The sequence below is a fragment of the Myxocyprinus asiaticus genome, chromosome 33 (genome assembly GCF_019703515.2).
Source record: "Myxocyprinus asiaticus isolate MX2 ecotype Aquarium Trade chromosome 33, UBuf_Myxa_2, whole genome shotgun sequence".
Lineage (NCBI taxonomy): Eukaryota > Metazoa > Chordata > Actinopteri > Cypriniformes > Catostomidae > Myxocyprinus > Myxocyprinus asiaticus.
The window spans coordinates 34081285-34108998 of NC_059376.1; the positions used below are offsets into that span (position 1 = coordinate 34081285).

The 27714-nt window shown below is 35.9% G+C and overlaps 3 protein-coding genes across 3 annotated transcripts; all 3 read right to left on the minus strand.

Annotated features, from left to right (window-relative positions):
* Window positions 1–43: 43 nt before the first annotated feature.
* Window positions 44–10294, minus strand: LOC127423698 (sodium/glucose cotransporter 4-like). The gene is made up of 13 exons (XM_051668199.1): window positions 10153–10294; window positions 9897–9968; window positions 9259–9363; window positions 8608–8772; window positions 6956–7061; window positions 6788–6868; window positions 6243–6448; window positions 5950–6085; window positions 5657–5764; window positions 3605–3755; window positions 2011–2179; window positions 1658–1873; window positions 44–969 (listed from the first exon to the last, which is right to left on the minus strand). The coding sequence occupies exons 1-13, from the start codon at window positions 10279–10281 to the stop codon at window positions 634–636; spliced, it is 1980 nt and encodes a 659-aa protein (XP_051524159.1). The 5' UTR covers window positions 10282–10294; the 3' UTR covers window positions 44–633.
* A 942-nt stretch (window positions 10295–11236) lies between these two features.
* LOC127423704 (39S ribosomal protein L55, mitochondrial-like) lies at window positions 11237–12764 on the minus strand. Its single transcript, XM_051668209.1, has 3 exons — window positions 12329–12764; window positions 11630–11831; window positions 11237–11489 (listed from the first exon to the last, which is right to left on the minus strand). The coding sequence occupies exons 1-3, from the start codon at window positions 12376–12378 to the stop codon at window positions 11337–11339; spliced, it is 405 nt and encodes a 134-aa protein (XP_051524169.1). The 5' UTR covers window positions 12379–12764; the 3' UTR covers window positions 11237–11336.
* Window positions 12765–14165: 1401 nt separating this feature from the next.
* On the minus strand, window positions 14166–19615 carry LOC127423699 (spermine oxidase-like). The gene is made up of 8 exons (XM_051668200.1): window positions 19375–19615; window positions 18975–19131; window positions 16522–16948; window positions 15894–16153; window positions 15137–15386; window positions 14884–14996; window positions 14570–14727; window positions 14166–14381 (listed from the first exon to the last, which is right to left on the minus strand). The coding sequence occupies exons 2-8, from the start codon at window positions 19123–19125 to the stop codon at window positions 14220–14222; spliced, it is 1521 nt and encodes a 506-aa protein (XP_051524160.1). The 5' UTR covers window positions 19126–19131; window positions 19375–19615; the 3' UTR covers window positions 14166–14219.
* Between the last annotated feature and the right edge of the window lie 8099 nt (window positions 19616–27714).

The following is a 27714-nucleotide window of genomic DNA, read 5'->3' on the forward strand; positions in this document are numbered from 1 at the left end:
AAAGAAAGTTAATTAAATTAAGTCACCAAAATAAAAAAAAATGTGTGATTAAAAATTTTATTGAACATTCAAGCAAAGTTACCCCAAAGAAAGACAATGACAGTCAGTAAGCACAATAAAAACATTAATCCAGGTGTGTTTTCCCCCCTCAAGACTGGTAAACTCTAAAAGACCCAATGGAATAAACTGGCTTTTAGTCCATTTATATTGGTTATATAGGCCTACTGTATATAATTAACTTTTAGCAGATATATGCTTTTACAATTTATAGTTGTTCTCTCTTCAAAGGAAATAAACCAAAACTATAGATGACTCTTCTTGCACTCATGGGCATATCCAAATTTCTGCCCAATAAATGTGAATGTCCCTCCCCCTTGCCTCTGACTAGCTATTTCAAGCAGAAAATGGTTTACAGTTGTAACTTAATTTGTTAAAAAAAAAATTTACATTTTTTTCTATTGCTTTTTTTCTTAATTTTCATAAAGAGCCCTTCAATGTGTCCCACCCCATCTTCTGTTTCAATAAGAAATAATTTCCATCATTACAGGAAAGAAAACTGTGTTTGTCAAGCCATTTCATAGGTTTTTTTTTTTTAAACAAAACAAATCTGGCATTCAGAACTATATTGCACATTCAAGCAAAGTACCCCCAAAGGAAGACATTGACAGTGAGTAAAATAAGGGCATTGACATTACAGACAGTCTTCCAGGTGTGGTGTTCCTCAATACTGGTGAGTTTCTTTTCCAGAGCCTGCTGTTCCTCCTCACTCATCACTGGTGTTGCTACACGGGAGAGGCCACAGAGCCACATTCCAGCACGCTTCCACCATGCAGGAGTGTCCTCAGCTGACTCCTCTGATTCTGTAGTGCTGGGCTCAGTACTATTGGGTTTGGACTCTCTGGCCCAGGGGTCTTCCAGCTCAACACGCTCCTCCTTGCTGTGTCTAGTCCACCAGGTCAGACGAACAAGCTGTGTTGAGATAGAGATGGTATATTAGTAGTAGAAATCAAGGTAACAGTGAGGCACTACAATGGAAGTGAATGGGGACAATTTTTAGAGGGTTTAAGGGAAGAAATGTGAAGCTTATGATTTAATAAAAGCACTTACATCTTTCCGTTAAAACGTGTGTATTATTTGAGCTGCAAAGTTGTTTAAATCATTGTTTTTGCGAGATTACAGGGTTACATCATCTTGGCAACGAAGTTGTAAATTTGGACAGAAAACGTTAGTAAGTGATTTTATCACACTAAAATTACATCTTGTGGCTATACTTTTGAAACATTGAGTATTTTAATGTTTATGGATTGGCCCCAATCACTTCCATCGTAAGTGCTATTTGCTTTTATAAAGAAAAGGAGGGACAAGTCGAAATTAATTTTTGTGGTAATCAACTTTATGCTACATATGCTGTCGACTGAGCTTAACTTGTATTGAACCTGGAATTTTCCTTTAACAGTTTTCTGTAAGGGTTAGGTTTATGGCAAGGGCTGGGTAATGGTACTGAAAATAATATTACCATTGCATCTATGAGATGTTGATGTCCTCATTAATATAATGAAACAAACATGTGTGTATGTGTGTGTGTGTGTGTGTGTGTGTGTGTGTGTGTGTGTGTGTGTGTGTGTGTGTGTGTGTGTGTGTGGCAGTTCTTTCTTACATGTTGCTCTGGAATTGGAGCAGTGCAGAGGCTGATAGCTGTGATGATGACAGCTGTCAGTCCAAGTAGTATAAGAGCAAAATACAGGTAATGCACATCTTTCAATAGAGCAGGACGCAGGTCCTTCTCTCCACATGATGGGGTGCCATACACAAATTCCATTACCATCCTTACTGTGCCCACCACTAGTCCAACCATCAGACCCCAAAAAGCTCCCTGTGGGTTTTAGCAGAAAAATTCTTTAGAGAAATCCATCAAAATGTATAGATAATTCAACTTTTAAGTCATTGCATGGGCACAAACCAGAGTTAAGTGATCTAAGCTCATTAATTCAGTGATAAATGCTGACACACCTGTTCATTTACCCGTCCCCAGAAGATGGCCATAATGAACACTGTGGTAATTGGAGGTGCCAGGTAGCTAGTGATGGCCTGGATGTAATCGAACAGCTGTCCACTATTGGCTGTTTGAATGATTGGAATCCACACAATGCTCAGGGCCACTAGCAATAAAATGAACACCCTGTAGGCATAAACAAACGCCAAAAAATAAATCAGCCTTATATCCTGCCATGGCTGTTCAGTGAAATAAAAGTTTATATTTCGGAACAGGACAATTTTTTTGAGTTGAGCTTGGAATGGTGATTACAAAAAACATGTCCATCCATTAGATGCACACGTGTGCTTGCACACTCAATGTCCTCGGACATGCACACACATACACAAACACACAACGGTGTTGAGCGCCCTCTTGTGTATCGTCTTTCCATGTACACTCTGAGGAATATTTCAAGATATCATATGACATTGTGCTTGGGCTCGTTTAAATCAGGATCATATGCTGTAAGTTACAATATGTAATTTTCTATGTTATGTATATATTTCAAGTAATAAGTAAAAACATGACAAAAAGACAAAAAGTTTATTATATTCATGTGTATCTGTATGGATTCCATACATTAATACTCACTGTAGTTTGGTATCTGAGTGAAACAAATTTGCTCACTGGATTCTACTGGATTCAACAATTCATAACACACAGTTGTCTGATCTTTTTTTTTTTTTTTTTTTTTGATCAATTCTGAATATAATTGTTGTTGTTACAAATTTACAAATTATGAGAATGGAAAAGTTCTAATTTTTCAGCAAATTAAAAAGCAGTATTTAAGAATTGGTTGGATCAGCTATATGCATTGTAAAGTCCAGAGTTTGTGTAGATCAAATTAGTGGTTATTAATTTATTACATGCCTATTAGTTTTTTTTTCTGCAAGGAGTGCCCCCCACTGGGCCGGTATAAGCTCAGTTTAATGTGGCCCACTATCAATAAAAAAATATAAAAAAGAAAAGTTCCATAAAGAAGTACAAAATCTGTCATAATTACTAGAAAAGAAGTTGACAAAAAGGTCTAGTGCAATATTTGGGATACATACTGAGAGATTTATAAACAATTTTAGTGGGCTTGTCATTTTTGACTGGGAACACAAAAGTTGTTTGCAATAATGAGCACAACGCAGTGCTAAAACTGTTTATGATCTTCACAAACAGTTTGCATATTAAATCAGCTTAAATGTCCTGTTTGATTTGCACTCTGTTACATTTGTTATGCCTTTAACATCCCAAATCAGGTCAACTAAACCACCTGGAGTGGTTAAACCACCTGGTGTGGTTAACAGCATGGAGGGATTGCAGGTAAACCAGTTCCACTTTTGTTAAATTAGTTTGTAGCATGCATAGAATGATGGAACATTTCAGATACACATTTCTGTATTTAACTGCAGTAGAATTGACTCAGAAACAAGACTAGAGAACTATGGTTTTAAAAATTAATTTAAGGCATAAAATGAGCAATAAAATCACATAATACATTTGAATTGTTTGAAAAGAAATATGTACAAAATGAAAGTGTTTCAAAGCCTGTTTTTTCACAAAGCAATTATCAGATACAACCTGCCCACCACCATGAGTTCTCTCTCAGAAGCCCGAGGCCGGATGCGTTGCCATATGTCCATGGTGAACAGAGTGCTGCTACTGTTGAATACAGAAGTTAGCGAGGACATGAGCGCTGCCATCATTACAGCGATCATCAGACCTCTCAAACCTAAAACACAATTACAGAACAGTGAGGAAGAGAATGGGTTAGCATTAGAAGAAATAAGGAATATTAATAGAAGATGTTGTATTGCAGTCAATATACAGTATTGCTAACTTATGCATACATTAATTGCAGCTGCATTATATGTCTACTTTAAAAATGTACATATTACATATTATTCATCTTGGGAAATGTAATTCATAATTTATCAAATCATTTAAAAGAAGTGCAAGGAAGGAAAATGCTTACACACTATGTCCATAAAAAAAGAAAAGATTATTTAAGATTTCTTTCAAGAGATCAAAAAGTGCAAAGTCGCACTGAATAAATAATCCTTCTGAATAATAATAAAGTACTGTATATTGTTTCTCCCTTGTATTTGATTTTTTTCAGCCTATGCGCCTAAGCAACATGGATAAAATTATATACAGTATATATACACTACCGGTCAAAAGTTTTGAAACACTTACTCATTCTTTATTATAATTTTTTTTTCTTCACATTTTAGAATAATAGTAAAGTCATCAAAACTATGGAATAACATAAATTGAACTATGGGAATTATGTTGTGATTAAAATCCAAAATAAATCAAAACTGTGTTATATTTTAGCATCTTCAAAGTAGTCACCCTTTGCCTAGAATTTGCAGACATGTACTCTTGACATTTTCTCAACCAAATTCTTGAGGTATCACCCTGGGATGCTTTTTAAACAGTACTGAAGGAGTTTCCATCTATGTTGGGCACTTATTGGCTGCTTTTCTTTATTATTTGGTCCAAGTCATCAATTTCAAAAAAAAATTTTTTTTTAATTAAATGTTAGTTTTATAATGAAATAAATGAATATGGTGGCACAATTATATTTTTGTCTACAAAACTAATTTCAAACATTTAAGCATACGCCTTCAGATCAAAAGATATTTAAGATCATGAGAAACATTTCAGTCAAGTGTTTCAAAACTTTTGACCGGTAGTGTACATATGCAGGACCTAATTAATATTAGAGGCCTTTATTTTGTTCTCTTTTGTAAATCATTTCACGGATGTCCTCTGACTCTTCTATGACTCAGTTGTCTCCATGGGAGACACGCAAGCACACCGTTGTGATTTATGCCTTATGTGTGCCGAAAGTCTTTTTTTTTTTTTTTTTTTTTTAACGTGCATAACATTTCTCTACTACCTGACTGATATCATTGTGTCCAGATAAATCACACCTGTTTCTGATAACCTTATTAGACTCTGAACAGCAAACAAGAATTGACCTTTTTAGTCAATCAGAAAACGTAGCCAATCAAAAAAAGCTCTCTGCTTTCAGTGTTTCCAAAAGTCTGAGAACACAAGTAAAAATGCTTTTATTTTGCATTTAATATATATATATATATATATATATATATATATATATATATATACACACACACACACACATACACACACTGTGTAAGTGAAAAGTTGAATTTAAAAACTAACATGAATTTCAGATTATCTAAGTATTTGGTATATCCCTCCTTTTGCTTTAATGACAGCATGCACTCGAGCTGGCATGGACTTCACAAGTTTGTGAAAACCCAATGATCCATGTTACCAGCACAATTTGAGAATGTTCTAAATAGCATCTAATGTGTTTCAATGGAAACAAGGAAGTCTGACCTTTAATACAAAGGATTAAACATGACCAGTCACAAATTTGCTTACATTTGCTTAGTGACCTAGAAATAGTGCAGAAGCTTAATATGTAATTTTACATCATAACTTTTTTGTATTAAATGTTTCAAAATGCTTAAACCTTCTGTTTATTTCAGTAAAATACATTTTGATTAATCTGTATCCAGATTTTCAATGTGCTCTCAAACTTTTGGACCCCATTGTATTTAATTATTCTTCTGATAAGCACACACAAGGTTGACATACCTACTGGCATAAGTTCCACAACTAACTTTGGGTAGGCAATGTTAGAACAGCCTACACTGGCCCCACAGATGTTCAGGCACTCGTCAGGATCCACACAGCCCACCTCATCTAGAAAATAAACAATCACCATCACAATATTTACCATGAAGAATGAGATTTAGCAAACATTAAGATTTGAGCAGGACCAAATTAAATCAACAGTGTGGATTGTCCAATGAAATTGCTTAAACACCCATTCATTAATACATATAAGTGTGAAGAAAGAAAGCTTCTATTTAAAAAATTTTTTTTACCTGGGTAGAGTGCTCTGCTGATCATCCCTGGCATAACAATGAAGAACATAGGCAGCACCTTGAGGTAACCACCGAGTACCGAACCACCTTTAGCATGGGACAAGTTTTTGGCAGACAGGGACCTTTGCACTATCACCTTAAAAAAGGAAATGCGTTTAATTACTTGCTGTAAAAACTGTTTTGAAAGTGTGAATTTTAAAATGCCTATTCATTTTTGTTACTTAAAATTGTTAAGGCAATGCTCAAATACTCAAATCTAATCTAAATTCACAGGGCATCATTTTGTATTTCACCTGGTCTGTGCACCACACCCATGTGGCCAGAACCGTGAGCCCAAAGATAAGGCCGGGCCAGGGAAGGTCTCCTGTCAGCGGATCTCTAAAAATATGAAAGGCATCGGCCCGAGGAAGGTGACACGTGGTGTTAGGAACCGTGAGAGCAGGTATAGCTTTCTCATACTGAACCAGCAAACCCTCGTACCATCCCACTTTGTCAAATGCTGCCGGGGTGAAATTAATTGTAAATGCAGATACCACACTTAAAGGGTTAGTTTACACCAAAATTCAATTTCTGTCATCATTTACTCACCCTAATATTGTTCCAAAACTGTGACATTCTTTATTGCATGGAGCACTAAAGGAGAAGGCAGAATGTTCAGTCTTAGTCACCATTCACTTTCATTGTATGGCAAAAAATAAATAAATAAATGAATGAATGGAGATTAAGGCTAATATTTTGTCTACCATCATTTCATGTGGGCTTGGAACAACATTAGGGTGAGTAAATGATAACTTCTCTCAATCTAAAGAATAACTTATTATAGACAAGAGATCTATACCTATGAACATGAGGACAAATGCCCCTATTACCATGATGACAGTCTGTAAGGCATCAGTGTAGATTACTGCTGTCAGCCCACCTACATGAAACAAGCCAGCAAACATTTCTTTAGAATCACATTTAGATAAGTTATCTCAATTATCAATATAATACATTATTTTATTACCAGCTATAGTATAGAGTGCAGTGACGGCTAGCAGCATGACAGTGGACAGATACAGGTCCCATCCAAGGGACACTTGGATAAACAGGGCCCCTGAAAAAATGTCTGACTGCAAAGAACACAGCCAATGGTTATGATAAACATTATGCTGAATGGCTCTATTTCCTTGTTGATTAACCTTATTGTGTTGTGACTGTACTGTAAAGCAGTGCTTCTCTACTGGTGATTTATGACCTAAAAATGGGTCACAGGTCTGTTCTATTAGGTTGCGGACAGCAGCAAAAGAAAAAAGAAGAAAAGAAAAGCTAAATAACCATATAATCATAAACAGTAAGGATAGCAAACTTAACAGGCTTTTCAACTTTTAAAAGGGAGAAAACACTTCCCATACCTTTTGTTGTTGATGTAAAAAGCTGTGTATCTGATCAAAATCTATGGCATTTTGGCACAAATTTACCTGGCGCTTGGTAAAATGGTCAAAACAGATACTGTACTGTACAATATTTAGCTTAGTGTTTATTTCTTGAGTTAAGCTGGTAAATTACATGTTTTTCTTTTCAGCTTATATCACGTTAACCATTTGCATTATTGGCCCTATATGCATTTCATGGTCAGTTGATTTCAAAGACATTTTTGTTTACTTTTGTACAATTTTGACACTGGGTCACTACTTGATGTGCGATGTTAAATTGTGATCCTGAAGCAAAACCAGTTGACAACCACTGCTGTATAGTGTACAGCAGGGCCGTTTCTAGGCATAGGCGAACTAGGCAGTCGCCTAGGGCACCACCGGCTGGGAGGGCGCCAAAGAGGAGGCCTCTGCCATACCCCCCTCCCCCGATGGGGGCACCAATAGGGATCTCGCCTAGGGAGCCAGAATGGTCTGAAATGGCCCTGGTGTACAGTATTATTGCACAATAGCTTAAACAATAAATAACAATGCACCACAACTATAATAGTAATAGTATAATATTATACCAAATAACATAATAGTATAGGTCACAGGTTCCTAGGTAACATGTTAACGCATGCTTAAAATATTGTTAATAAAAATACTAATTAATAATGTATATTAACTGCACATTTAATACGACTACTACTACTAATAATAATCATAACAGCCTAATAGTAAAATGTATTTTTGTTGTTAAAAAGAATAGTTCACCCAAAAATGAAAATTCGGTCATGATTTACTCACCCTCCAAAAAGCTCCAAAATCCACATAAAAGTCATTTTTTATCATACATCCTCCTCCCTGCCAAGTAGGGGGCGATATGCACGAAGAATGCGAATCACCAAAAAACAGAAGAAGAGATTGACCGAGCAAGGAGGAGAATTTATAAAAAAAGAAAAAAAAAAACGTAAATATTGATCTGTTTCTCACCCACACCAATCATATCGCTTTTGAAGATATACATTTAACCACTGGAGTCGTCTGAAGTACTTTAATGTTGCCCTGATGTGAATTTTGGAGCTTCCAATTTTTGGCACCCATTCACTTGCATTGTATGGACCTACAGAGCTGAAATATTCTTCCAAAAATCTTCACGTGTTCAGCAGATTAAAGAAAGTCTTACACAGTTTTCATTGTTGGGTGAACTAACCCTTTAATTTATCTTTTCAGTCTTTCACATTTATTAAACAAGGACTCTTACTGATATCTTGGTGAAGATGTAGAGGATGAGAGACAGTACACTCATGTAGATTCTGATGCGCTGACCTCCAAACCTCTTCCTCAGATATTCGGGCATTGTGACCACACCAGCAGAAATATACACAGGCACAAAAATCCAGCCCAAGGCAATGAGGACCCATGCTGCCTACAGATTATCATACATGTTTAATGACAAGCTGTTTTGTTTTGTCATTTGATCAGCCTACCTCTACAATGACCACTTTTCCATGCACATCATGCTCCGATTAAGGTCCATATTGTGATTAAGCCTTTTTATTCTGAAAAAGTTGTTCACATGCTTCACAGTTTTGGAATATTCCTGTAATCAGCATAATCAGAATATACTATGGCATACTCATTCTTTTCATGCAATTTTAGTGTGGAAATACTAGAGATGCTCGATCTTGCCATTATTTCAGTTCATTTTTAGTAATTCATTTAATCAACTCATTCTTGTCCTTGACAACAACACACACGAATATTGTGTTGGATACAAACAGTATATGACTCTATTCCACATTAATCTGAATTTTCATGTGCATGTAAACATGGTCATTCTCACAAGTGAAATTAGTCATTTCTGTGGCAACACTCAAATCTTGTAGTATAAGGACTGATTTGTCTGAAGTACATTCCACTCAAATGCCCCGACTGAGAGTCCACCTGCAGCCCCAGTTCCTGCTAATCCAATGAACAGACCACTTCCTACATTACTGGACATCAAAGAGGCACCAATCTGTTGAAACACAGCACAATAGAGACATACTGTGAAAACACTCTCCTAACTAAAGGTAAACTATGATAAATCTTAATCAATAAGCCCTGCCCTCACACCAAAATGCAACTTAATGGATAGTAGTTATTTGTGTATGTTATATGTATATATATATATATATATATATATATATATATATATATATATATATATATATATATATATATATATATATATGTATATTTGATCACAAAACGTGTTACTATGAAAGAAAGCCTTTTAGGACTTTGCAGTGATTTACTGTAGTTATTTCCCTTTCCTGGTTCTAATAGTTCAGGGAAGGTCTCTGAAAATCAAGATGCTTCCTTGTGAATATGTACAGGACAGATCCTTCCTGGGGCCCATGACAAAATCTGAGTATGCAAAACCATACAGGACCATATAAAAGGCCCCCTCATCAAAAGGCCCAGGACAACATTCCTGGTTGTCCCTACCTGTTGATGGCCATGGTACAGGAAAAATATTGGTGCAGCTTCATTACAATGTGCACTCACCGGCCACCATGTCATGGACCGTCCTGCTAAGAAATATCCTCCCACTGTCCCTCTGTTGGCTCTGACTGAGGACTACAAATCAAAAACACACCAGTTCTATCTCTAGATCAAACATTAGCCATTTAAACATATAGTGCACGCAACAGCACTAAGAGCATGGCAATAAATTCAGAAATTGAATATAAATTTAGACCGGGCAGTACATTTTGCTGGATCAATGCAAATATTGTTAAAGAGGATCCAAATTATCACTTACCCATATTCCAACTGCCAATACTAACACAAAGTAGACCACAACCACAACAATATCAGCAACCTCCAAAGCAACCCTCTTTGTCACATCGGGCTCTGGGGTGCCTGTTACAAGCTCAGGTGAAGCTGGCATTTTCTACAAAGCCTTGGGAAAAAGTGTGAACTTTGAAACAGGTGCTGACTTTATTAATGATTAATCAGCCAGTAATAAAGAATGCTGAGAATGAATCAGTTACACATTATCGAGAGGTAATGCTCAGATGTCCCCAAATGGGGACGCTGTGAGCAGTAAGATATTTTATAAGACTTCTGTTCATGTCTTAGGAAGACTAATGTTTAAATTGCATACTGGTGTATTGCTCAAAATCCTAGTTTCCATGTTTACATAACAATTTACAAAAAATTATTAAAATTAAAGATTTTTTGAAGAATATCTCCACTCTGTAGGTCGACACAATGCAAGTGAATGGTGATCAAAACTTTGAAGCTCCAAAAAGCACACAAAGGTAGCATTAAAGTAATCCATACAACTCCAGTGTTTTAATCTGTCTTCTGAAGCGAACTAATCGGTTTGGAGTGAAAAGACCAGAATATAACTATTTTTTCACTGTAAATCTTGACATCAGTAATCTACTTGGCAATCATAATTTCAAACTCAATTACATTTCTTAGTGCCATCTAGCGCTCTACGAATGTGTCAAGCACAAGGAAGTGTAATCGAGCTTGAAATCATGATCGCCAAGGAGACTGATGATGTCAAGATGTACAGTGAAAAAGGAGTTACATTTCGGTCAGTTCTTACCCAAATTCGATTAGATCACTTCAGAAGACATGGATTTAACTTCTGGAGTTGTATGGATTAATTACATGCTACATTTATGTGTTTTTTTGGAGCTTCAAAGTTTTAGTCACCATTTACTTTCGCTGAAAGGACCAACAGAGCTGAGATATTCTTATAAACCTCTTAATTTTTGTTCTGCAGAATAAAGAAAGTCACACACATCTGGGGAGTAAATGATGAAAGAATTTTCATTTTTGGGTGAACTACTCCTTTAAAAAAAAAGAGAGAGAGAGTCAAAGACTTTAAACACAAAACAAGACTTTTTAATGGCAAGGTGACACATTTTTTTTTTTTTACATGTGAGACAATGTAAATACTAAGTAATTAACTACAAGATTTCAGTCCATTCATTTCTTTTTCCAGAATTTGCTGTAATCATCCACTTTGAAATCATCCTCAAACTCCTCCAATTTCTGTTTGACAGCTCCCCTCTTTGGTTCTCTTTTCCGCAGCCTGATTTTCCTCTCCTCCTCAGTGAGGGTGGTGATATCCACAGGCATCTGGCAAAAGAGCAAAAACTGTCACAGACTATCCAACCAAATCTCCCACCCCAACAAACCAAACTATTATGTGATCTGGCATAGTTTCTCTGTACCACAGGTAAACAGACTTAAGGAAAAGTAGCATGTAATCCACTAACCATCATTATTCTTCTGGGCTCTTTATATCTTATGTTGATGGTAGAGCCGTCAGGTTTAACGAGCAGAACTGTATACATCCTCTCATATTTCTGCCTCCCAAAGCAGACCACAGAAGTCCTGTTGGAGTTTGACTGAGAGACTGTGGAGTGAAATTTGGATGTTGCTTGCAAGCACCTGTGGGTGGCAACTGCCTGAAGACACCTGTGCAAAACAATAAAAGGAAACTCACAATCAGAACACTGTTCAGCATCAATGATGATGTTTCAACTAGCTGCAGTGTGTGTAATACAACAATAATGCAACAATGCAGAATCTGACCCGTTTGAGATCATTCAGAGTTAAGTCAGATGAACAGTGTCATTGAGGTTTTGTGTTATGTTGGTCAATTGCATTAGTAGATTTTGTAGACATTTAATTCACATTACAACATTTTATTTTATTGCATTTGTAATGAGAAAACTATTTAAGGAATCAAAAGCATTACTTGAGCTAGACAAATGCATCGCATTCTAATTTGGGGCATCTGCATGTTCAAGGGATAAAACGACATTTTAAACGTGGTACTTTATACAATATTTTTTTTAAGCAAAAGGGGCAAGAACAACCACCGTATATCTTAGTTGAGAGAAAAAATAATTGTCAGCTCGCTCTAGAGTCAAAAGTGTCATTTAGTAAGCTGATATCAGTTCACTACTTACCTAAACAAGTCCTTGCAAGGCTGACCAATTGTGTTTAAAGCCATGATCATAACATCTGCAACGCTTTAAACTACTATCAAACAAATATCAACATAAGTCTGTGATAATAATAGTACATCTTATGTTACAGACTGAAGAAGGTCACCATCAACAAACAGCATGGAGGTGCGTTAGAATAAAGCGCCCGTCTGGAAACTCGTGCTTCAGCTTCGAATAGTTCCGCAATTTTATTAAAGGGATAGTTCACCCAAAAATGAAAATTCTCTTATCATTTACTCACCCTCATGACATCCTAGATGTGTATGACTTTATTTCTTCTGCAGAACACAACGAAGATTTTTAGAAAGGTTTTATTATTATTATTATTATTATTATTTATCTCGGCTCTGTTGGTACATTCAATGCAAGTGAATGGTGGCCAGAACTCTGAAGGTCCAAAAAGCACATAAAGGTGCTATTATGTGCTTTTCGGACCTTTAGGATTCTGGCCAGCATTCAACATTCCCTTTGCAAATAGAATTGAAGAGAAAAAGAACAAGGAGCGCTATGGCCCCCACAGAGCCTGGATCTCAACATGGAGTCAGTCTGAGATAACATAAAGAGACAGAAAAACTATTTATGCCATTATTTTTGAAGACATCCTCACTATGCAACATTTTCCACAAGTGCCTAAAACAAAATGTTAATTCAAACAGAGGGGAGAGTATAAAAGGAGTCTCGTAAAAAAGCCTAGCCTTTCAAGATGCAAGGATGTGTCGAGGCACACCAATTTGCCAGCAGATGTGTTACCAAATACTCCAGCGATCTGAGAACAATGTTCCCCAAAGACAAATTGGAAGGATTTGGGGCATTTCACCCTCTACAATGCACAATATATTTAAAAGATTCAAGGAATCCGGTCAAATCTCTGTGCATAAAAGTCCAAAAAACGCTTCTAAATGTGTGTGATCTCCGATACCTCAGAAGCCACTGTCTTAAAAACCATCATACATCTCTAATAGATATCATGACATTGGCTCAGGAATACTTGTGAATTCTCCAAGAAGCTTGGAACATCCCATCTGCCAACAACCAAGAAATATTGCATCCAGGTTTACCTAAGAGAATTGCTGCTGTTTTGAAGGCTGTCACACCAAATATTGATTTACATTTTTTCATGTTTACTGGACTTTGTATGATGTTAATTGATAAAGGAAAACTATTTATGGCATTATTTTTGAAGACATCCTCACTATGCAACATTTTCCACAAGTGCCTAAAACAAAATGTTAATTCAAACAGAGGGGAGTGTATATATATATATATATATATATATATATATATATATATATATATATATATATATATATATATATATATATATAGCCTATATATACTATCTATATCCGCAGTAAAACAAGTCCTATATTGACATAACCTGAAAGGCTGCTCAGCAAGGAAGAAGCCAATGCTCCAACACTGCCATAAAAAAGCCAGACTACAGTTTGTAAGTGTACATGGGGACAAAGATCTTACTTTTTGGAGAAATTTCCTCTGGTCTGATGAAACAAACATTTTACTCTTTGGCCATAATGACCATCGTTATGTTTGGAGGAAAAAACGACTTGCCAAAACTATAATTTGCTAATATGAAATCTGTGGAGTGGTTAAAAAACTAGTTTTAATGACTTCAGCCTAAGTGTATGTAAACTTCTGACTTCAACTGTATATATATAAACCTATAATAATTTATGATAGTCAAGAAAAAACAAAACAAAAACAGGCTGTTAGCCACTGATTTGTATAAATTTACAAATAATATATATAATTCAAAGTGTAAAACAAGGAGAGAAAAGTCTGAAATTTCAAATCTTTTAATCTGAAATGTTACGACACAATGTGACTTTAATTATCAGACTGGTTTGTCCACTGAGGCAGTGGCAATGGGAAGCGTTGACTTCTTATAATATGCTGCCAGTCTGTCTGCCTCTCTGTGTCCTGACAGCATAGCTCCATGCACTGTGCTATAGAGAGTCTTCATTGTTGCCTCCCCGGCAAACATGACCTGAAGATCCTGAAATATATACAGCAAAAAGAAAAATCATATGATGGTCTGGACACACATTCCTGTATCAAAACAAACCCCTAAACTTTGATAAGAAATCCAACTTTGTGAGTTTTGAAACATTTAAATGGACTTTTGAAACATTTATCTATCAGTAACTTCATGGTACTCGTCATGGTATTTAAAATGGCTCTTACTTCATCAGGACGCTGGACTCCTTTTAGCGGTTGTGCCAATGTATCCATCACTCGCCCGTCTACACCAACTGGCAAGAAAGTGTAGGATCCACATGTGAGCCTGCTACTGCGCCACTTAGTGCAGAGTATGGACTTCGGTGGAGGAATGTCTGGATTACCTGGGAAGCAAAGGGAATGTTAAAATGATTCCTTTAAATAATGCCTTTTCAGGAACATCCATGGCAACTATAAAGTACACACAAGTGTTATTGAGGAAATATTTTAATAGAGGATTCTTGAGTGGAATGAACGAATTTAAATAGAGGGTTCTTTACCAAAGAACATTCTGAGATGTTCAGTAATGGCAAATGAGACTTCCTCCTCTGCCATGGTTTCAATCAGGTCAGCTATGTCTCCAGGACACCAACCAATCAAGATATTGCCAAACCTAGATAAGATTCCAAATGAAAATTAATAAACCCTAAAATCTATCATAAGGATGTACTGTGTGCATGGATACTTGTCAAAGTTCATCAATCGAAACAGATATTTTCAACTGAATATTTTATAAGTTAATACAACATAAACCTTTCTTTGGGTCTCAAGACAGTAAAATACTGCATGTTCCTGAGCCACTGAGTTTTGTTGGTGGTCACTGAGGCAGGAGAGTCATCTTCATAAATGAGGCTGATAGTACCAACATCATTCTCCCAGAATGCCTCTTCATACTCCAGAAAGACTTTGGCAATATTGCCAAAGCACAGCTTGTCAATAACATCCATCTTCTCAGCTGGGAGACTGGGGATGAAGAGGCTGGATGCTTGTGTCTTTAGACAGCCTGCAAATAAATGACAAATGAAAAAATCTAAGTATGCAATGGCAAAATGTGTCTAATCGCCAGGCAAATATTTAAACATGCCAATAGCATTCTGGTTGACAGCACATAAATGACAAGAACCAAAATATAGTCAGAACAATTGCAACTTCTTTTAAAAAAGCATGATCATTAGAATAAAACAAAACAAAATGAGGCACTGGAGCCATATGCTGCTCTGTTGTTCTACAGATGAAAAATGTCAGACTCCTTAGGCCAAATTTTAGACTATAAGCCTCAAAGTCAGTACTTGCAAAACTCAATTCTACATGCAATACATTCAGTTATGTTGTAGTCCATATGCTTCTGAGCAATTTTGTAACTTTACTGCAGTACTTCTTATGTTGCTGAGCCCTTTGAATGAATCCCTTAAGGTGTATTGCTCATTTGTGTGACACTTTGGATAGAAGCATCTGTTAAATGAAGAAATGCAAATGTAAATGCAAATTCAATTCTTATGAAAACACATACCCAGTGAAACAGTGACTATTACATGATCAGCTAGAATCACTTCTCCATTCTCACAGACAACACAAACAGGAAATTGCCGGACTGTCCCTTCAGAAATGGATTCAGTATGAGCAGTGAGAGGTTCATCATGAGGAACAGGCTGCATGTCTTTTCCTGCAGAGAAGGATCCATCCCATCTGATCTTACTAACTTCTCTTTTCAGCAGCACACGATCCTTAGGGAAGTCCTCCTGTAGCATATTCACCAGTTGAAGCATTAACCTGAGATACAAAGAAAAGTTAAGCCAAAAGCATAACAAAATGCAATTGAAAAAGTGATGATTGTTTTCAAATAGATTCCCCGAACACTCTCTCCATCTGCCATGATTGGTCAACAGATAGTCCCGCCCCAAACTCATGTCATTGGTTGAGTCAATGTTGCTGTGCAGAGCTGGTCAGGATGTTCAAACAAACAGAGCAATGTTTTGATTGCACCACAGAGACACAGTGCTTACACTTTTGGGGAAATCAGCCTACAAATGGCTTACATATAGCTGAACATTTAGCTGGGATAGAAGAAGTATTTTAACATTGAAAACATGACACACTTTGGCTTTAATTATGAGTAGATCTGTCTCAAACCAACATACCCTGCAACATTGAGAGTGTCCCCCATGTCGATATAATACTGCCAGGAGTCAAGAGAGATGCTATGGAGGTTTGAAGCTCCAACATCTATCAGCATGTCTTTCCCGACCAAAGCAAAAACACTCTGCTTTCTCATCTTCTCTTCATTGTCTTGCAGGCTGTCAATCACAGCCTGGGTTTTTTCTGCAAAGTGTTCCCCCAAACTCCTCCCCGTGTTGGAGCCACGGAGTCGAAATATGCCCTCACCATCATCATATGCACTTCTGGCGAAGTTTGTATCCACTTTGTGCCCCTTGTTACTGTAAAATGCTTCTGATCCCATCTCAGGCACCTGGCTTAGAAGGCCAGACTTCTTTAATAGACAGTAGAATGGGTTTACTTCGGTTGCCCCATGGATAAACTGTGCCCCAGTATCAACACATGCTTTTCCTTTGACATAAAAAGAAGACGAAAAGAATAAATGTATTGTTGGACATAAATACAGCATAGAATACAAAACACTTCTGAAAGGCACTCAATGCATAACCTCTGACGGATTTAAGATCATGTGATACAATCTGCTGATGTGGCCAAAAGTATTTTGGACAATATAATAGAAGTGAAAGTGTGTCCACAGATACAACACCATTTCCTCTAACAATTTTTTTTACTGTTTTTAACTATTTCTTTAACATGAATTTTATATTTATTATTTATTTAAAAACGAAAATAATTATAATAACATTACTAATATGTTAAATACTAACTAATTTATTATTAATAGATATAAAGTAAAATAATAAAACAATAAATAATGTATTAAAATATGTTAATAATTGATATTGAAATATAATACATTATTATTACTAATATATAAAAATTGTATTATTAACTTTTCATTTTTAACCTTTAAACCGTATTATCAGTTTACATTTTTTTTTAATCTTATTTATTATTTAACATAATACATGTGCTAAAATAATTACAACACCAATTCTGAAAAAGTTGGGACAGTATGGAAAATGCTAATCAAAACAAAAAGGAGTGATTTGTAAATTTAATTCACCCTGTGCTATATTGAAAGCACTACAACAACACATTATTACATGTTTTACCTTGTGAATTTAATTTTTTAATTTTTAATTTTTTTAATATACACTCATTTCAGGTGATTGCAACATACTCCAAAAAAAAAAAAGTTGAGACAGGGGCAATTTAGGACTAATAACTACCTGACAAGTTGAAATAAAAAGGTGACGTTAAACAGGTGAGGCAATCGTGTTAAAGTATAAAAGGAGCCTCGTAAAAAAAAAACCTAGCCCTTCAAGAGCAAGGATGGGTTGAGGCTCGCCAATTTGCCAGCAGATGAGTCACCAAATACTCCAGCGATCTGAGAACAATGTTCCCCAAAGACAAATTGGAAGGATTTGGGGCATTTCACCCTCTACAACTCACAGTATATTTAAAAGATTCAAGGAATCCGTAAAAGTCAGAAACCACTTCTAAATGTGTGTGATCTCCGATAACTCAGAAGCAACTGTCTTAAAAACCATCATACATCTCTAATAGATATCATGACATTGGCTCAGGAATACTTTGGTAAACCTTTATCAGTCACCACCATTCGCAGCTGCATCCACAGATGCAAGTTAAAGGAATAGTTCACCCAAAAATAAAAATTATCTCATGATTTACTCACCCTCATGCCATTCCAGATATGTATGACTTTCTTTCATCTGCTGAACACAAATGAAGATTTTTAGAAGAATTTCTCAGCTCTGTAGGTCCATACAATGCAAGTGAATGGGTGCCAACATTTTGAAGCTTCAACTCTGGTGGTTAAATCCATATCTTCTGAAGTGAAATGACAGGTGTGGGTGAGAAACAGATAAATATTTAAGTCCCTTCTTTTTTTTTTTTTTTTTTACTATAAATTCTCTTCTCTGCTCAGTCAATCTCCACTTTAACTTTCACATTCTTCTTCTTCTGTTTTTGTTGATTCACAATTTTAATACATATCACCCCCTACTGGGCAGAGAGGAGAATTTATGATACATTTTATTTTTTTATCATAAAAAAAGTGGTTATGATCTGTTTCTCACCCACACCTATCATATCGTGTCTGAGCACATGGATTTAATCACTGGAGTCATATGGAATACTTTTATGCTCCCTTTATGTAGATTTTGGAGCTTCGAATTTTGGGCACCCATTCACTTCCATTGTGAGGACCTACAGAGCTGAGATATTCTTCTAAAAATCTTAATTTGTGTTCTGCAGAAGAAAGAAAGTCATATACATCTGGGGTGCCAGGAGGGTGAGTAAATCATGAGAGAATTTTCATTTTTGGGTGAACTATCCCTTTAAGGCTTTACTACGCAAAGCGTATTTTTAACCTTTAAATCTTGTTTGTTCATGTTTAGTCACATTCAAATAAGTCATCTAATATACAGTACAGTAGGTATAAAATATTTACCAATAGTTGCAGTAGCTACTCTTCCTCCGACATTCTCGGAGGCTTCCAGCACAGTAACGTTATTAAATCCACATTCTTTCAGCTTCTTGGCTGCGGCGAGTCCTGCCACACCAGCACCAACCACCACAATAGATGGATCTCTGTCCGTCATGACTGTCTGTGGTATTGGAGAAGTAATTACATTATCCGCAGCTTCACTAATTAAGATGCATTATTATGATATCAACACTTCCTGACATTCCACCCAAAACAACTTCAATACAAAACAAGACCTTCCATTTGGTGTTTTTAGCTCTGGTTGAATCAATTTAGCGTTGTACCCAAATATAGCTATTATTATTGTTATATATGAAGTTAAAGTTAGAAAAGAGCTACAGTAGTAATAGAAGGTTTTACTTACTTTGTAACAACGTTAAATGCTGACGCCCCTGCTTAAGCATTAAACTGCATGCGTAACTCAGTTCCACTTCCTGTTTTACTGTCATGAGTTTTTATTTCGAGTAAGAGACTGTGATTTGTTCTCAGCCCAGAGGTCTGGATAGCTAAGTAAAATACACTAAGTAAAATGGACCATATCGTGAACAGTTAAAATCTCAGTTCATACAATGATACAGAACGAAACGAATGTTCAGATCATTTTATGCACTGTGTTTGCCCACTAGGGGGTAGAAAATAATACCAAATTGAAAGCATTGGGTGACAGTTTCAATGCGGTTCATCTAGCATTTATGGGTGGTGTCGTGTGGCTAAACTGTTCTAGTTTCTAACGTTTCATTGTTTGATGAACTATTGTGCTTTTGCTTTGAGTAAGACATGTAACCCCAGGTTACTCAAGAAGAGGGACTGTTTGATAAGTGTAGGCCTACTATGCCATTTAAGATAAAAGTGTCTGCTATGACAAATAAAAATTAAAACAAGTGTTGTCAATGTTTTTATATTAAGATAAAATGTTTTATGAGTTACTCTTGGTTAAATGATCCAGGATGAAGCAGAATTGTTAATCTAAGTGGAATAACATGTTCAGTTGAGTCTGAATTATTAAAAGCAATATGCATTTTAGGATCATTTTCAGAAACCCCCCTGTTACCCAAACACGGAACAATGTAAATAAAGAAATAAAAATGTCAAGTTCTTATTCCCTTTTATTATTATTATTATTATTATTATTATTATCATTATTATTATTATTACTACATTTCCAATACAGTAGTTCTCACAATTTGAAAGATTTGTTATTTTTACACAGTATTTTGAAACAATGAAAGGTGTGGATTGATTCAGAAACAACATCAGATTATACAGTACACAGCATAAATGAGTGCACCTCTGAAATCTAACAAATTCAGCTCTTTCTCTTTACATATAAGACATATCTGGTGTTCATTTATAATATTATGTTTAAGCAACTCTGGTTTATCAGATACTAATGAAACATGTCAATACTAAACAAGAAAAACATGACTTTCTTATCAAAATGATAAAAGGCCATGTTGTACACCAAGTTATAATATTAAACTTATTAAAATATTTTCTGGTGCTAGATGAGGGACATTGATCAGCAGATTATTCTATTGAACCATCACACTCAAATAGACATAGTTGGTTAAAGTGTAAATGTTTTACTTATCTCATTGAATCACTCTCAGACTCAATGCTGACAACAAATGGACCACATGGGAGAGAATCGTCAAGTAAATGAAAAAAGAAAATGATTTAATTGCACAGAAGCGAACAATGGTCAGGGTTGGGGAGTAACTGAATACATGTAACAGGATTAGTTATTTAAAATACAAAATATAAGTAACTGTATTCCACTACAGTTACAATTTAAATAATTGGTAATTAGAATACAGTTACATTCAAAAAGTATTTTGATTACTGAAGAGATTACGTTGCATGTAAATTGTCAGCTTTACGCTAAGCTAAAATGCTATTTCTAGCCATTTTACATGCACATTACCAGGCACGATCATATTTTTTTATCAAGAAAATTCATGTTGGATCATAATTTCTTTTTTCTAGTAAGACCTTTGATATCAGAGCAAAAATAATATTCTTGATAACAATTTTTGTATTGTTTTCCTGTAAAAATATCTAAAAATCCTTAAAACAAGTTCAATTTGATTTATCTTGTTTTAGAAACAACACTGCATAAGATATTTAGTTTTTTCAGATAATTTATTTTTAACATGTGTATTTTGTCTTACTGTACTGGCAGAGTTTTTATAGTCAAGACAAGTGAAATTTACCAGTGCTGAAGAAGTAATCCAAAGTATTTAGAATACATTAATGACCTTGAGTAATCTAAAGGAATACATTACAAATTACATTTTACAGCATGTATTCTGTAATCTGTAGTGGAATACATTTCAAAAGTAACCCTCCCAACCCTGTATATATATATATATATATATATATATATATATATATATATATATATATATATACAGTTGTGCTGAAACGTTTGCATACCCTGGCAGAAATTGTGAAATTTTGGCATTGATTTTGAAAATATGACTGATCATGCAAAACAAAACTGTCTTTTATTTAAGGATAGTGATCATATGAAGCCATTTATCATCATATAATTGTTTGGCTCCTTTTTAAATCATAATGATAACAGAAATCACCCAAATGGCCCTGATCAAAAGTTTACATACCCTTGAATGTTTGGCCTTGTTACAGACACACAAGGTGACACACACAGGTTTAAATGGCAATTAAAGGTTAATTTCCCACACCTGTGGCTTTTTAAATTGCAATTAGTGTCTGTGTATAAATAGTTAGTGAGTTTGTTAGCTCTCACGTGGATGCAGTGAGCAGGCTAGATACTGAGCCATGGGGAGTAGAAAAGAACTGTCAAAAGACCTGCGTAACAAGGTAATGGAACTTTATAAAGATTGAAAAGGATATAAAAAGATATCCAAAGCCTTGAAAATGCCAGTCAGTACTGTTCAGTCACTTATTAAGAAGTGGAAAATTCAGGGATCTCTTGATACCATTCAAGGTCAGGTAGACCAAGAAAGATTTCAGCCACAACTGCCAGAAGAATTGTTCGGGATACAAAGAAAAACCCACAGGTAACCTCAGGAGAAATACAGGCTGCTCTGGAAAAAGACGGTGTGGTTGTTTCAAGGAGCACAATACGACGATACTTGAACAAAAATGAGCTGCATGGTCGAGTTGCCAGAAAGAAGCCTTTACTGTGCCAATGCCACAAATGACAACACCTTGACACACCTCACAGCTTCTGGCACACTGTAATTTGGAGTGACGAGACCAAAATAGAGCTTTAAGGTCACAACCACAAATGCTATGTTTGGAGAGGGGTCAACAAGGCCTATAGTGAAAAGAATACCATCCCCACTGTGAAGCATGGTGGTGGCTCACTGATGTTTTGGGGGTGTGTGAGCTCTAAAGGCACGGGGAATCTTGTTGGCAAGACGAATGCAGCACGTTATCAGAAAATACTGGCAGACAATTTGCATTCTTCAGCACAAAAGCTGCGCATGGGACACACTTGGACTTTCCAACACGACAATGACCCTAAGCACAAGGCCAAGTTGACCCTCTAGTGGTTACAGCAGAAAAAGATGAAGGTTCTGGAGTGGCCATCACAGTCTCCTGACCTTAATATCATCAAGCCACTCTGGAGAGATCTCAAACGTGTGGTTCATGCAAGACGACCAAAGACTTTGCATGACCTGGAGGCATTTGCCAAGATGAATGGGCAGCTATACCACCTGCAAGAATTTGGGGCCTCATAGACAACTATTACAAAAGACTGCACGCTGTCATTGATGCTAAAGGTGGCAATACACAGTATTAAGAACTAAGGGCATGCAGACTTTTGAACAGTCATTTTTTTCTTTGTTGCCATGTTTTGTTTTATGATTGTGCCATTCTGTTATAACCTACAGTTGAATATGAATCCCATAAGAAATAAACGAAATGTGTTTTGCCTGCTCACTCATGTTTTCTATAAAAATGGTACATATATTATAAATTCTCCAAGGGTATGCAAACTTTTGATATATACTGTATATATATATATATATACTGTATATGTATGTGTGTGTATGTTGGTGAGGCTATCCTTATGAGGACTCCCCATAGACATAATGATTTTTATACTGTACGAACTATAGATTCTATCCCTTAACCCTAACCCTACCCATAAACCTAAGACACAAAAAAACTTTTACATAAAAAATAAATAAAATAAAAAATAAACATTTTAAGCGATTTGAATTATGGGAACACTAGAAATGTCCTCATAAACCACATTTATAGCATAATACCCCTGTAATTACCAGTTTGTAACCTAAAAAAAATGTCCTCGTAAACCACCCAAACCCGCCCACACACGCGCACACACACACACACACACACACATGTTTGTTTCACTATACAAGTGAGGACATCTCATAGACTATATATACAGGTATATATATCTATATAAAAAGACTGAAAGAAAAGAACAACCATTATCTCGACACCAGGGGGTGCTGCAGCACCTCTACTTCCTACGGCCTTGCTTTCAGCTGCCCAGCAACATAGCTTTTCAACACCCTGGCCAGTGGAGGACCAAGCCTTTTGTCACAGTCTGAGCCAACCTTTTGTTCAGCCAGGCTCAGATGAATCAATGACCTTATTGTGACATTAATTCATCATCGTTGTAATTTATCATCAATCAGGGTCATTGTGTGCAGGCTTACTTTTCACTATCTTTACTTTGTCTCAAAGCATGGACGAACAGATCTGATTCAGCAGGGAGCAGGTGAGAGGTGAAGTCTGTGGCCTTTACACGAAACACAGTGAAAAGAGACACACAAACAACAAGCATCTTCTGCTGTGCTCAGAGGGAGTGACAGATTTCTCCAGTCTCATTGTTTCTCTTTGTTTGCACAGGCAGTGACTGCATGTACGGACAATTTTGATTTGTGTTGGAAATGTTCCCCTGAAAGGTTACTTTGGCAAAGTACACGCACATGCTGTTTTACTGTGGTTAGTTGTTTGTATCTTTTAAGAGCTGATCATGAATCTTTCGCTTGCCATTAAAATAGAAATAGTTTTGAAATAGTTTTTATCAGCAATGGGATGATACATATCAGGATGATTTGATGACAACTCAAGGCATGACAGGGTATTGTTGGATCAGGGAAATGTTGGGTTTGAGAGGGTATCAGTACTTTTCCCATGGTGCAGTTTTCACTCTGTAATAAAATAACTTGTCAGGGCAGGACTGTCCAGGGGCAATGGAACAAATTCTCTGTTTTTCGACAGACCATCCCACCAACAAAACCCAAACCCTTCACACACAGAGACAATATACTATGTTCTCTTAAAGCCCTGCACTGGTCATTTATGCTTTTTACCTAAATCTCATACTAATTTTTATACTTTTGTCTTGGTTATTCGGGTACATATAGGCTACAATGGTCTGTATTTGGACTCTTAAAATAAGGGTTCTTTATTAGCATGCATGGTTTCATGAAGAACATTGGAAGATTCCCATTGTACAAAAGGTACTTTGTAGTGGAAAAGTTAGACTATAAAAAGGAACATTAGTTTTTAGAACATTTCTTTACATTTATAGCAAAATATCCAACCATACAAGCAAGTGGGATTTATTTTAAAAAATGATAACCAAACATACATTTCACAAAACATTTCACAAAAAGAAATAGAGGGTTGGACTTGGGACTCAACGACTGCAGTTCGAGTACAGTCAAAGACACATGAAAGTGAAAGTGGCATAGAAGTGACACGAAATGACATGATTACTTATGTTTTTTATTTTTTATTATTCTTTCAAATTTGCATTTTAAAACACTATCGGTTAGGGTTAGGTGTTAGTCAAGGGTAAGGATATCTGTTTTGTTAAACTCTCATTTATTTTTTCGGACATAATTGGTTAGGTTAAGTGTAACATTTTTAGGTTAGGGAGGAACGTTAACTAAAATTCACCTTAAAAACCTTGCCTGTTTACATCCTCATTTCGCTCGATTTTGGCGCCCCCCACTGGACATTTCTCTTGGAAACTGCAGCCAAACATGTAAGGAAGCACGTAATTTCACTTTTGCAAAAACAGTGCAATGCTCGCGTAAATTTCATGAAACGAGGCTGGAAGATATTTAGAAGAATATCTCAGCTCTATAAGTCCTCATATTGCTAGTGAATGGGTACCAAAAATTGTAAGCTCCAAAAGCACATAAAGGCAACATAAAAGTAATCCATATGTCTCCAGTGGTTAAATCCGTATCTTCAGAAGCAATATGATAAGTGTGGGTGAGAAAAAGATCAATATTTAAGTCCTTACAATCAATCTCCACTTTCACTTTCTTCTTTTGTTTTTGGCAATTCACATTCTTCATGCATATCGCCACCTACTGGGCAGGCAGGAGCATTTATAGTTAAAAAAAAAAGGACTTAAATATTCATCTGTTTCTTTTAACCACTGGAGTTTTATGGATTATTGTTTATGCTGTCTTTATGTGCATTTTGGAGCTTCAGAATGTTGGTACCCATGCTTTGTGAGGACATACAGAGCTGAGATATTCTTTTAAAAATCTTTATTTGTATTCAGCAGAAGAAAGAAAGTCATACACATCTGGGATGGCATGCATGAGTGTGAGTAAATTATAGAATTTAAATTTTTGGGAGAACTATACAGTACTTTGAGTCATTGTTAAAATAGCTTAGAAAAGTTAGTTCAAGAGATAAGCTCTAGCATCATTTGTTTGGAGATACCACTTGCTTTTTATATTTGGTATGTAATGCCATGTTACTTAAGTGTCCAACAACTATCATGCGCTATTGTATAACTCATATTTTCCAGCCTAATTTTTAGTATTCTATTATTATTTTATTCATGGGGGGCTGGTAGACAACATTTCATTACCAGTGTGTATGTGACGAATGTATGTTGAACTTTGACTGAAGTCTATAGGTAAATGTTGGTTGTGAGTAACAGGATGCAGCACAATTGACTGATAAAATAAAATTTATTTTCATTTAAACCCATTTTATACAGGACCTCTGCAGAAGTACCAAGCTAGTCAGTCTCTCAGAGGTGGGGACCAAAGATGTCCTGTGTGGGTGCAACTTTCTCCCAGCACAGTTAAAAAAACAAAAAGTACCCCAAACAATAACACGTTTGTTTTGCGCCTCACAGAGCTCATTGTGTGACTGCTGGTGAGCTCTCCATTGGTTTCTCCTGGCACGATGGGCGAACGCCTCCCGATACAAGAGATGGGTATGCCAGTCATGTCATCTTGTCTCTGAATGACCCAAATGGCATAGCTGTATTTGTAAAGCTAATGACAGCATAGTCAAAAGAAAGGCATGACTATGTGTTCACTCATGTAGTCATAATGCCTCAGTGCTCCTGTCTACCAAGGCAGGGAAATCATAAGGAAATCTGAGATGCCATTCCAAAAGCTCTCATCTTCTGACGGAGAGGAAGGCCATTATATAGTTTTCGTTTTAAATCCAAGGGAGACGCAGCTTTTATGACTGCTGCTCCTAAGCTCTGGAACAACCTGCTCTTTTACATTAGATCCTCCCCATCTATCACTATTTTAAATCTAATTTGAAGACGTTATTATTTTCTTTAGCTCTTGATTTAGCTTAAAGTTTAATCTTGTATTTTTTTTATTTGTATTATTTTTTTTTCTCTTTGCTTCTGTTTTCCCCTCTTTTTCTATTGTACAGTATATTTTGTATTGTATGCTTTTATATTTATTGCTTTTGCCTAGAATTGTACAGCACTTTGGCTCAACAACTGTTGCTTATAAATGTGCTTTATAAATAAATGACTTGACTTGAAGTAAAATAGTGTACAAAATGTCAAGGGGGTCCTGCGAAAGATTAATTGAGAGTGGTTGGGGATGATTTCATGATATATTATTAAACTTAGCATGCATTGCAAATGTCATTCTAAAACACAACAATTCATCTTTCAAATGTAATCAGAATCAGTCATCAGTCCATCACTTCAGCTGTGATTTCAACAATTAATGTTCATGTGTGCATCAGGTATTTCACTCACAGGCAAAGTGCTTCATAAATGACAGCCTAAGGTTACATTTTCTGCAGAACAATATTCAGAACACAGCTGAGTTGGTGTTGGCGGACCGCCCAGCAGTAGCTTAATATTTTAAGTGCTGCTGGCCCTGTCCACAGTCTGTTCTGAATATAGAATAAGGGTCATTCTAAGGATTCTGTGTTTTGGTGCAGGAGAGAAAGTAAAATAAACAATTTAATTGTACATTTTTAAGTAAATTATTACAATAATTATTTTTCTAAGTTTAATTAGAGTCAGGATATGAGGATTTAGATGATAAACTGCATGGTGCAATATTCAAAGATGGTTAAAGATGTGTACTTTAACCAAATATCCTATGCTGTACCTGAAAAGCATTTAAGAGATATTCTGTTTGTGTCTGGGACAAATTCAAATGTGTATAATTAATAAATGCATATAATTATTGAATTTAAATGCATGATGATATCATTCTCATCATGCAGATATTCATTTGTTATTCATAAATTCTTCATTTTTTATTGGATAATAAGCCCCTATAGTCTACAACATCACGCAAACTTTTTTGCCCATAATGTACATGAAAAAGCTCTTCCTTTATATTCTGTGCGTCACCAAATAATACAATTAATTTCTCATTTTATTAAATTGTCTGCAGGCTCTCCACACACCAAAACCATAGAAAGAGTGATC